The sequence below is a fragment of the Patiria miniata genome, unplaced genomic scaffold, assembly GCF_015706575.1.
Source record: "Patiria miniata isolate m_02_andy unplaced genomic scaffold, ASM1570657v1 HiC_scaffold_13, whole genome shotgun sequence".
NCBI classification, from domain to species: domain Eukaryota; kingdom Metazoa; phylum Echinodermata; class Asteroidea; order Valvatida; family Asterinidae; genus Patiria; species Patiria miniata.
In genome coordinates this window covers 15,376,128-15,389,174 of record NW_024037051.1, presented here as the reverse complement: position 1 = coordinate 15,389,174, position 13,047 = coordinate 15,376,128, and the positions used below count along the sequence as shown (strand labels likewise).

Below are 13,047 nucleotides of genomic sequence, written 5' to 3'. Positions count from 1 at the left end.
ACAAGAGATGACATAATGGTCTTTCCTTGCGAGAACAACAAACAAGGTGATGAAAGCACAATTAATATTGCTGATGACATCACCCAGTCCACGGTGCGCCATTATCGTTATTACAAAACAGTTACATGATGTCGTTCGCGCCCGATACGTCCTTGCCGACCAAATTAAACGGCGATAATTGAGCTTGCCGGCCAGGAAATTTAATGAAAGGGCAAACAAAATATGGCCGACGGGTCCCGGCTCCAAGTAAATTCTATGATTACCTTTTTTTTTCTTCTTTCTTATTTTTACAAAAGCCTTGAAAATTAGACTGGTTGCCAAGCTCTCGCTCGATTTATTATCCTTCACCCACGCTAGATGACTGAATGTGGGGGGCGTGGTCATTCTGTCTGATTTCTTCGTGTATACCATTTTCTCCCTTTTGGTGTGCAATCGTGATTTGCAATCGGGGGGGGGGGGCAATAAATGCTCAGATTTCACTATTACAACGTATAATGAATGTTGCTGGTAGACCAATGTGACTCTGCTATTATTAAAGGGAATGTACAACATTTGCTTTTGCTGCAATTTTCAGAAATAAATGGATTTGGAGGCACACCAGGAGCCATGATTTTACAGGATGCTTTATTAGTAGATTGTCATTCTCTTACAATCCAGTAACTATTTCGTGATAACTTGATCACTTCGTTTTTTGATGTTTGCAAATGTTGTATCTTCCCTTTAAAGTTGTATTAACATTATCTTTGGGAGTCTATGATCAAACTGTAATTGCTAATGAGTACATGACGAGCCAGCTGAATACATGTTCAATCCATGTTGAAACAGACAAAATGCAAAGTTAAAAGTAACATCATGGATCAGCGAGCTGGCGAGGTCGGTGACCATGATTTTTTTTTTTTATAAACTGTGGCATACCTGTATAAAAATTGGCGATTTATTTATAGAGACACTCGATGGTCTTTTCAAAACCGTGTTCTTATATAAGTATGTTATAAGAATAGAATGACCAGCAGGTTGAAGACCATTAAAAAAATATTATCTTCAGCATTTAGCTTGAGTGATTTTTGTTTTTGAGGGTCGTTTGTAGCGCGTTATGATACTGGGTTGATGAACCCGTTCCGCGCCACATTTTCCAAAAGTAACATGTAGGCCTACCTAACGCAGGCCATTATTGTTAAAGATAATATATGACAATAGAGGAACTATCTGAGCGTCTTTATTCGGTTAATCTGTCGAAGGTTTTGTCAACAGTTAACTAAAAAAAAAATGAAACAAAATAATAATGACGCATTTTTTTTTAAAGTAAGCTTCCTTTTCATTGTTTTTATGCCTGTCCGGTTAATGCTTTTTAAATCGTGTGAACTCTCAAAAACGGTTCTCAATAACGGTTGGATTAATTTTGTATCAAAGGACGGCCAAATATTGAAGGGAAAAAACCCTCAAATGCCCAAATTATTATTTACACTGAAAATAAAAAGTTAAGACAGGGACATTTCTTTCCGACTGATACCTTGCGTGTAAAGCATTTGCATTTTTAATGTGTGCCCAGTTAAACCCTTTGCGTAATGTATTGTATACGAATAGAGATAATACATATATAATCCAAAAATATCACAACATATATCATTATTGCAGCCCCAGGCATCCTTGAGCAGACATCCGCTTTAAGGTCGGAGAGGCTCCAGTAAAATGTTGTGATCGATCCACGCGATAAACAAGGCAAATCGTTTGTCCTTGAGTGACGCGTATTGCATCAATGCAGCGCTGTCTGCATTGGTCACAACATCCTATAGTAATTACTAATTTTTGTCCGTCCACTAATTGCGTACAGGTAAAACAAATGGAAGTGAGACTATTGTCTCGATGCGATGGCGAGACCAAAACACAACGACACATGCTACACTGGATTACCATTTTTACATTGGGGACATGTATACTTTTGACTGATTATATAACACCTTTTTCCAAGAGGACCAAACATTACTTTGGCAATTTGCCACACAAAAACTAATTAGGCCTACATGTAGACTAGTCCACAAAATTTGGGACTACTGTGTATGGGAGTCCCGAAACATAAGGTAATGACAACATGCAAAACAAGAAAATAGACTGGCACCTGAAACAACCAGTCCAACAACCCTTCAGTACTGCATCAATCAACTGTGGCAAATGAAACATCTGGCACGTCTGGTACTACTCTCTATTTCTACACATTTCTCATTAGTCAGCCACCAGACCAATAACAAAGAACGAAGAGGTCAGTCTCTTCAAACAGTTGGACCATGGTAGGACATGTAACAGTCTAGTCTTCAGCCTCATTTTGAAATCACTTGATGTCCCTCTCAAGTGCAAAATACTGAAGAAAAGTCGCCTTTAAAAATTGAATTGAGTCTTCAAACTTGGTTGGTAAAATACTGAGGACCATGTCTTTGTCCATGAAAATTTTGGAGAATTTCGCTGGCTAAAGAGTGAGTAAAGTTGGCTTGATTTGTGTTGCATGTTTTCCAGCACTCAAGGTCCCAGTCTGCATGTGGACCAATGTAAAGTTGTACCATGGAGTTATAAAACACAGGCATGACCCTGCTTGTGACTGAAATTGAGTGCCAAAAATTAACTGAATATATACTGGGTTTTTTTAAATGGAAAATAGGGATAGACGACTGAGAAATGGAAACGGTTTGGAAGCTGTACTTAAAATCAATTACTATTTACTGCTTTTATTAAGTGCAGCACATAAGATGTAGCGTTTTTAGATAATCAATTATCAATTCGCATCACTCTTTATTTATAGTTTTTATCAAACGATAAATAAATATATCTGGATTTATCATTTTTTTCACATTTATCATTCCTGTAAATAACTACTAATCGTAATGACTCATAGTTTCCCTTGCACATACATCCACACAATGTGCCTGTGTGGTAGGGCTATTTTAATGGCCTTGATTGCTGCCCACAGCCTGTCAACCCTTACATAATGATTCCAAGTTATTGGTCATCTGACATCGAAAGTTTCTCGGTACAAGCCAAGTTACTAGACCATTGCCTTGAGGTGTAATTGCCCATCCAGTCATTTTCATTTCTGAGAATACATGACTAAAATGTTCCCTTCAATTTTTTTTCATAAGTATTTCTCACAGTATAAGCACTGTCCCATGAGCAGTTCTTTACTGTAAATCGTCAACTCATTTCAGTGCATTGTTCATTCCAGTTCCATTCACTCAGTTCAATTCATGCAATCAGTTCTCTTTTCCTCAGTTAAACAGTTGAATATGTCAATCAATGTATGTAAGAAATTGTTAAGGAATTAAGTCGCGGTTAACACAGTGTATTGACTAACCGATTGACGCCCATGGGGCCATCGCAAATTAATCCTTTGAAAAAAAAATATATATAGGTGGAATTAACAACCAATTTTCAAAATTTTCAAAATGGCTACCATTGCTGGTACCTATATTAAGGGTTGATCTTCGATGGCCCTATGTTGCCAAATATCAGTCTTATACTCTGATTGTGTTCCAAATGACATGCTTGTATCATCAAAGGCATATATATCTGCCGTACTTTATGCACCACTTTTTCATCATCAAACAAGAGGAAAAACAGCAAAGAAATAGGAAAGGTTGGCATGGAGGAGTAAGATCAATGAGGTTATTAAGTGCTTTGTAAGACTTCAAAAAGTAACATTTAATAAACCATAGAGGGGAATTTCAATTCCTTGGGTCTTCAATTTCCGAGGTACGCTTGAAGTCATGCGAGTCACCAAACATACGCACACACGGCTTCAACTTTTCCCCCACAAAGGACCTCAGCGCGGCCGAAACAGAACAATTTCCCGGAACCCGAATTGGAGTACAAAGGTGAGGTCTTTTTATGAATAAAAATAATCATTGAATCATCCGTGTATTACATAAGAGCAGATAATGGGGAAATGCTCCCATGAATCGACCCGGAATATACGAACTGCAAATAAAAAACGCGCGGGAACTCGAAGGCCGAGTTGGAACCGGTTTCTTTTTGCCGCAGCTATAGACGACCTTGCTCAGTGTTTGCTAAACTTGTAGAAGTATGTTCGGCATTTGTACGGAGACGTGGAACGACGTGGCTCTGTAAAGAGTTACATAATACTATACATGGGCGTCGCCAACATTTTTTTCTAGAGGGGGGTAAAGCACATTTTTTTTCTGAGGGTGGACAGGGACATTTTGCCCCCAACCCATTAAATTAACAACAATATGATTTCGGGGGGCAAGCCGCCCATGATACTATAGATAGGCGTCCAGGGTATTTTTGGGAATATTTTCCTCCAATAACTTGCAGTACTGAGGGGATAATCCGGTGCGAGTTACATTTTCAACAAGAAATCACAACAGAAATAAAAGACAGCAAACCTATATCTGTGGTGAGCTATCATGGCACAGAATTCACACACAAATCCATAAAAACATAGGCCCTTGTAGAGTGTCACGTTGTATACATGTACATGTACATGTATCATCATTATACGCAAAAACATACACGAAAAGGAGAGCAGTGGTACGACTTGAGCAAGTCTAGACGCCATGAAACAACAGGCGACCTTCGCACACAACAAATAAAGGCGGGGTTTCATCAGACAGCGTTTGGCAAGAAACCGAGAATTTCTGGGCGAGGCCACCGTAACTGATTCGCAAGGACACAAGCTGTCGGCTATGGTTGTTATTATGCAAGGTCAAATGGAACCGTATCTCATTAACAAAATGTAAGGGCAAGAAACAGCCATATCATCAAGAAAACTCAAGGCAACTTGACCAGATATTTTATAATTTAATAAAATTAACATGGTCGTGTGAGGATTTGCTTTTGCATAAAAAGAAATTGATTTATCAGGATTATATAACACGCCACGCTATTCCTTCCTCCATGCTTCAACAACAGAGTACTAGGACTAGGTGTCCGAAAATCCAATTGAATGCCGGAGTTAAGGGGTCTTAATGATAACTCGGCCATTCACGGCAAGACCTTTCAATTATGGATCCCTAACTTTGTCATATTTCGGAGATGAGGCAAGAACATGGATTGAAGACCACAACTCTCTATCCACTAGTAGAAAATATAAATGACATTTTTTTCATGAGAACGTCATGTCACAACAAACATTATAGGGCCTACATCAGATTAAAACGCGGGCAAGGATTTTTCTTCGATAAGTCAACAAATAAGACCCATCAATCGGTGGAAAATTGTGTCAGCAAGTTTGCAACCATTATGTTGTCATGTTTAGATGGCGTATCAGGAGGCCACGCGGCCACGAGGATGTTATCGCAGTGTTTGCACTAGCCTGACCCAGATATTACATATTTTCCCTATCACTGGCAACCAAGGCCACAATTAACGCATAAGGCTCATGTGATGCGTCACGTGTAGGTTGTGCATACGTGTACAGACTACGTCTATACTTTATGCTGACCTTCTATACATAGATACAGCTACAGTAATGTGAGACAACATAATGCACATTCAGAAGTGTATGTTCAATCACTATTTATTTTCTCAGTTCTGTTCGGATAGTAATGTCACTCACATTGTTTATACTCGGAAAGTTACCTATAGACCTTAATGCGTATAGCGGCCATCTTAGAGGGCATCTTTTGTCATTTTATTTCAGTAACAACGAATGCGCAAAAGGTTCACTCATGCGCATCCCAGCCAAACAAAGGCTTTGCCCTCTAAGATGGCTGCTATACACATACGGTCTATTGTTGATGTTCCCTAACGAGGCGCGGCCCCTAAACGTGGCGCACTTTGATTTTTCGCCTCAAGCGCCTTGCTAGAGCAAAAGTTTCTCGTGAAATTTCACAGTAAGTGAAATTTCATCAAGCTCTATTCATTCCCTTTCATAAATCGTGAGTTTACCTACCCGTTACAAAGTCAGCAGAGAAATACATTTTGGCATGATTTTCTGATTTTATTTTCAAAGTGCACAGTGAACCCTTTGAAAATGCGCCCAAAAATGAAATAATTTTCTGACAAATTTCTTGTTGCGTATGTAAGTAGAGATAAATAATGGTTTATCAGAATTTATCAACTTTAAAGAAATGTTTAAATGTTTAAACTTGGGATTTACTCAACTGCGCCACATTAGGGAACACACAGCCAAATTTGTGCCCAATTTCCGGACGCCACCGCTTTTGAATTTTGGACTTAATTTCATGACACTGAAACTGTTCACGAAAGGCTCAACAGCAAGCGTTATGCAGGTAAAGTATCATTGTTTAACTGAATCAATGAATTTGAAGTTTCTCAACAAAGACGTTTGGCAACACTGTGAGGAAAGTTGGGGGAAACGCCGAAGTGCGCCACGTTAGGGGACTCCACTACAGGCCTAAATCGCGCATTTTGTCGGCGAATGCCGGGATTTAGGGCCTAGGCCCAATTATTTTCATGCATTTTCTACACAGAAAGAGAACTCATTTTTCGCTCATTAAATTATAAATACAGTCCAGATAACTTCATAGAAAAACCCATTAATACATTACATGATGCCAACACTATCCAGGTTTCTATGCCCATCATGCATACAAGTGACACTTAGTGGGAAAGTCAATTGCCCCATTACAAAATTAGGCCATGGTTGATTACTAGATGCAGTATACCGTCATTAATCTGAAATTCGAACAACCGATGGTCTCAGTTAATTAAAAAAAGAGTACAATAAACTTACCGTCAAGGCCAGTCATGTATGCAAAGTGTGTCAGGCACTGTTGCTGTTTTTGGCCTAGTATTCATGACTAGTCAAATAATAAAACTATAACAAACGGAGAGAAAATGGCGAATTCACTTTTGTCCTGAAGACGAGAACTTGAAATTGGCACTCCTCAAACGTGTCGGCCATTTTGTTTGAATTCCTGCGCGGTTTTACCCCAGTCACCGATTGTTCGAAGAAGCCGGAAGTAATTTTAAATAATGTTCCATTTTGGAAACAAGAAAGTTTAGGAAAATCATATGAAACATAAGATTAATAATTTTACTGACATCATGAAGGAAAACTAGCTTGGTTTGTTTTTAACATGGCGTACGTACCTATAGCAGAGCAAAAAGGGTCTGTGGTAAAAAATATCACTTGTCCTTGAAGTTCCCGCATGCGCACATCACCCACACGACGTAGAACAAAAGATGACTCTCACTGCCAGCAATGTAATCATTTGTGTATAGAGATAACTTCTGCCCAATTTCAAATCACAACGATATCCAAATTTTGGTCGACACGTGCACAATTTGATAGTTTTGGTATCATGCAACTCAAATAGGCTTCTTGTCAGGTAGAAATGGAGTTAACCGTGTTTGTGTCGCCTCCCCCCCCCCCAAAAAAGAGCCCCAATAAAGAGACCCGTTTTGTCTTTCCCAATTGTTCTAACAGAAAATTCCCCACACTGCACGCAATACAGGGTGTCCCCAAAAAGTTGTGCAAGCAGATATCCTTTAATTGCTCAAAAACTACTTAGCATGAGTATTTCATCTTGGGTGGAGCATATCATTTACACTCTGTGTGTATATTCAGTTAAAAAAGCCAAGGAACTCCGTTGATGCACACCAGAAATCTAACATATTATAAATGGCTATAGGTTTTTCACCCATTCCAACGGGATGGAATTTACACAGTTAGCTTCATTTACATCCGAGTAAAAAGGCCCATGACAATCTGATGCAGCCTTTTACAATCTGTTAGATCTCTAGTTTGCAAGAACGGATTTCCATGGCATTTTCACTGATTATACACAAGAGTATAATTAATATGCTCCATCAAGATGAAATTATCAAGTTAAGTAGTTTTTGAGAAATTAAAGGTTATCTGCAGTGCACTTTTTTAGGGGTGGGGGAGGAACCATGTATGGCAATAAGCTATGACATGAACAGCAACTTTAACAAGCACAAGAGTCAAGTTCTTGTTTTGTACAGTTCTGTTGTCTGATTTTATTTTTCACCAACGACACAAAGAATAAAGCCTTACAACAACACGCAGACACAAGAATTTCTGTTTGCACAAAAAAAGTAAACAAAATCCACAGTGATCAACCAATCAAATGGTTTTCCCTTAAGCAACAGGATCTCGCCTTGTTTGGCTGTTACATCACGAAGTGATTTCAAAAATAAGAAATAAAAAAAAAATTACTGAGTTATTACAGACAATACTTTTATGTTTAAAAGTCCAATATACTATTGAACTAGTTTGAACTAGTGCTACGTATTTACAAATGACTTTGTCTTCTTTTTTGAACTTGAAAATAGGGATCTTAGTTTTATGAGAAAGGGAAAATTATTATCAAACAAGCTGAAGGGGGGGGGGGGGCATCAGAGCACTACTAACCTGTACCCGATTCAAGAAATAAATTATCTGTACTTGGTTAATGATTAATAGTCGAGAGTGTGTGGGGAATTCTACCTGTCATCTTGCCTTGAATATTGCATCTTGACTCTTCTAGTTCAGTAACCCAGATTCAGGAAAGATGGGGAACAAGAGTGTATCAACACCTCCCCCCCCCCCCAACCCACTTAAGCGATACCTTGATTTCCTCCATTCCATTTCTGCTGGTTCATAACAAAGTTGACAAAAAAAGGACATTGAAAAACAAACTATGGTGTGCATTTGTAGAGTCTTGTAAAAGTATAAATGTTGACAAAGTGAAGTTAATAAATATGAACAAACAAACAACCAACTATTCTCTTCTCGAACTTATTTACAGGCGAACAAACACAGAAAGTCTTTGTTAACAACGGGGGAAAATGCAAAAAATCTTAAGTTTAAATATTTATACACTATAATCTGTGTTTCATTAATACAACTACAAACAATAAACAAGCAGTATTTCAGTGAGGCTCAGGTGTTTAAACAACAAAAAAATATCTGTTCTGATTTTTTTTTCTTTCTTGACTCGAGAACTATTATCGCTCAATCTTTTCCTCATTCCCTCCATTTTGGAATATTATTGTTCTCTTAGTCTTAAGCCTGCAGCGATATTTCAGTAAAAGGACATGTTCTCTTTCCTACTTTGCTTTCAAACACAAAATCTGCATCTTACACGTACTAAAAAATGAAGAATAACTTTTGATCCATTTGTGATACAAGAAACGTTTCTGTAAGTCTTGCGTATCTACTCCATTGTACTGTAAACACAAACATAAAAATAAGGCATTGAGCAGAATTGTTGATTATTTTTTACTAACTTTTTTCCTCCAATCATAAATAGTCTTTACTAATCGCAATAAATAATCTGGGTTTATAAATAACCCACAACACTTCCTTTTTACAACTGTCCCCTTTTTGGAACTTTCTCAATACTTTTTTATTAAGACTCATTACTTTTGAAAACATCTTTCAATTTCGAAACGTTTTCCAAGCAACACACTGGATGTTTTTTTTTTTACTAAATATGAAAGCAAAACAAAACTGAAACATCGCAAAGCGTCTTATACAAAATGCGGCATATTGCTGACGGAATATGTAACAATCGTGAATTCTTGAATTTGAATAAGATAAGTAAAAACATGTGGAAAAAGCAGAATCTATGAGTGAAACAAATCTGTCTAATCACACATTTTACGACAACAATATCTGAACATCGTCACTGCAGTGTCCCTTGTATTTTTTTTATCTCTTTACTGTCACCATGGTGACGAAGGGAAAAACCTTGCGTTCACTGACAAGGCCACAGTGCATTTCCTGTTGTTCAAATTATCTGCTTCACAACATAATATAATTAACGAGAAGTTCTGTGTGTAGTCTGAACTCAAACGGAAGTGGAAACATGTCAAGCTGCAATTTAACATGTGAACAAACAAACATTTAAAACAAAAAGCCAGAAAGCAATTATGTGACTTCCTTTTACTTCCAAATCTGTACGGCATCTCTAGTAACTAGAAACCTGCTGGCACTGAGTAAACGTTGAGCCAGATATTTTACCTAAATTTAAATTACGGCACTATTTTGAACAGTGTCATCATCACAGCATCACAGACCACACTGGCACAACACTGACTTTTAAGCCATTTGAAACAAAAAAAACGGACCAAAACAACAATTACACACAACACGAAATACATACACTAATCAAGTAATCCTCTGTTTTACTTTTTTTTTCTGAGAAACTCCAAATACTTTAAAAACTCTGTACATATCGCTTGCCTTGATTACAACTTTAGGTGGGAGAGATCGAGTAGTCTTACTGTACAGTATACGGCAGCCTGTCTTCTGACGGCCCTATCAATAAATAAACATTTTCTAAAATCACCTGTATGCATAGATTTCCAAAGCCAAATTTTCAAAGATTCCTCATCATCCCCCCCCCCAAAAAAAAAGTCGGGAAAGAAAGTAGTATCCAGACGCCACTTCTTTCGTCGTGTGCAAAGTCTATGGAGAGTCGACTGCATTTTCAAAGTATGTTCTCAACAAAATTGGAAAATGGAAATGTTTCTCAGTCCCAGATTCATGCCTTTTCGACATTTTTGTGCAATGACTGACCATCATTGAGATAATATACGATGAAAAAAAGTGGCGTCAGGATGCAACAATCTTTCCCAAAGTTAAAATTTCAAATGAGGTGACTGATGAACCAGCTGCAATCTAGACTTCTGTTTACCTTCTGAAAGATAAATGTTAGCATCTTAAGTTTTCTTCTTCTTCTTTTTTTTTGAATCTGATACAATCAAATCAAATCAAATCAAAATCAGCGATTTGTATCTCAAAAAACAATTGTAATACTATGCGTGTACGACAAATACTTCAAAACAAAACAAATTAAATTTCCATGATTAAGCTCAGTGAACACGTGGAACATCTCTATTTTTTCTCTAGCAAATATATTCTGTAAATTGGTCTGCTTTGAATAACGAGCATTGAGTAAAGAGAGCTACATTAATTAAACGGTGGGTTTTGCAGGATTTTTTTTTGTTAGAACCAACTTGGTTAAATAATTGAAACATTTATGATCATTTTGCATTTCCTGGTCCTTATGTGCAGCAAAAGCATGAGTAAAGTACATGTATTAAGCCAGTTCGGTGTCTCGATGACGTAGTCCAGGTCAAAGGTCATTCAGGATAAAATCACTGACGCGATGTTACACGATGTTAGGCGAATACCCATTCTGCTTGTAATTAACGCGCGAGCGTCTCGCGATCGTCTCCTTGCGCGTTCATGCACCTTCGAAGAGCATTTGATTATCCCGAATGACATGTGACCCATATCATTGTGCGCAACGCACGCACAGTTGAAACACCAAACGGGCTTATTGAACTCAACCGTAAGTGCAACACAACAAACTGGTTACTATCCAAAAGGGATGCAATAATGTGACGACAGTATGCACGATTAAAAAAAATACTGCGTTCAGTAAAATGGTAACAAATTCCCCAGTTTTTCCATTTAGGTGGTTTTGTTTTGAGTGCTCATATTTTTTTCTTGGATTACCATTGTGCAATAACTCTGATTTTACAATCTTAGATTTCTCACATGACATTGAACATGATAGACTGGCCAACCAGTTCCTTCCCCCCTATTATTAATGCAGGATACAATTTTGTTATACACATAAAATATGAATTCCACTTTGCAGTTTGTACACATTTGTATCTTCCAATTTGTTTTTGTTGTTATTTTTTTTTAAATTAAATTCAAGTAACAAATGTTGGTCATTAAACTCGGTGGCTTCAAAGTTGGCATATATTCCAATGAGTTTTGAAATTTGCACAGCTTGGGTTTGCGACACTTGACCTCCCAGTTACAAACTTTATTGGTTTCCTTTTCCGTCTAAAGTTCTATTTTTTTTTGTTTTTTTAAAAATAATTTTCATGGAAACAAATTGAGAACTTTCAGAACCTAGGCTGTCTTTCATCAAAGTATATGATGTGCAACTCTCTACTGAGTTGATATTGTTGTTGACTACCTACAGGTTGGCACAGGATGGCTAACACTTTTCAAGAAATCAACCTGAAGAAATACAGTGAAATACAGCAGTGTTCTTAAAAATATCCTCCTTTCTGCAGGATTAAACAAAAAATGCATCATCTATAGAAACATGTCTGGGAGGTCATAGCCCCAAATAAATAAATAATCATCAAACCCAAGATGGCCATCTTGCCAACGCTCATTGGAATGAATCTCTGATTTTTCTCCAGAGCGTCGCGTCTCAACAGAGGACGTCAGGGGAAGGAAACGAGGACGTCGAGTCCCCCTTCGTGATGTCCTCAGTGCGCCGTCATCATCTGCTCCAGCAGGTCCTCCATGGGCACCCCGCCGATCAGCTCCCGGAAGAAGAGCTGGCTGATGACGCGGGAGCGGATGTTGCGCAGCGGGGGAAGACTGAGCAGGACCCGGGCAAAGCGCAAGGGGTCCCGGGGCCGCGTGGCCGCCACGTACTCGCTCAGACGCAGCTGGGCCTCGCTCTGAAGGGTCTCCACCATAGCGGGGTCTACCAAGCCTGGAATATCTGTACACAAACAGAGAAACAGAACAGAGACAGATATTAACGAATGTGCACTGTTATTATTTTGTTTGTTTCCACAACACATTTGTTCATCTAGAAATATAGGAACCAAAAAAAAAAAACAGTTTCATTCATCATGATGATGCCATATGTTAAAGGCTAAAGCTTTCAGATTTTCCTATGAAAGAATGTTTATCTCTCTCATTTCAGAGGAAAATCATCCAAATCTCAGACTTAACACATGTTAAGGTTACAACTTTGAATTGGAAAGATGCGATACATGCATTTGATCAAATAACAAATGAGAAATCCCAAAATCTCAGTCTTTTGAGGAAGCGACGTCAATTTCAATCACAAAATCAGATCTTTTGTCATTAGACATGTCGCTTCTGACCTGAATCAAACAATGCTTTATTGAGATACCGAAGGACATGGGCATCACGAGGGGGGGGGGGGGCTTGTCTCCCCCCCCCCTTGACGAGCACCACAAAAAAAACACAAAAAAAGGAAAAAGAAAAAGAAAAAGAGGGGCGAAATCATATTTAATATTTGCTAATTTAATGGGTGGTGGGGGGGGGGGGCAAATATC

The 13,047-nt window shown here is 38.2% G+C and overlaps 1 protein-coding gene across 1 annotated transcript in view; it reads right to left on the bottom strand.

Annotated features, from left to right (window-relative positions):
- Window positions 1-7,922: 7,922 nt before the first annotated feature.
- The window catches only part of LOC119721379 (nuclear receptor subfamily 0 group B member 1-like), a 42,763-nt gene continuing 37,638 nt past the window's right edge, over window positions 7,923-13,047 (bottom strand). The window contains exon 3 of the mRNA XM_038191439.1: window positions 7,923-12,461. Coding sequence (XP_038047367.1) covers window positions 12,220-12,461 — 242 coding nt within the window. The 3' untranslated portion in view covers window positions 7,923-12,219. The remainder of the gene's footprint in view (window positions 12,462-13,047) is intronic.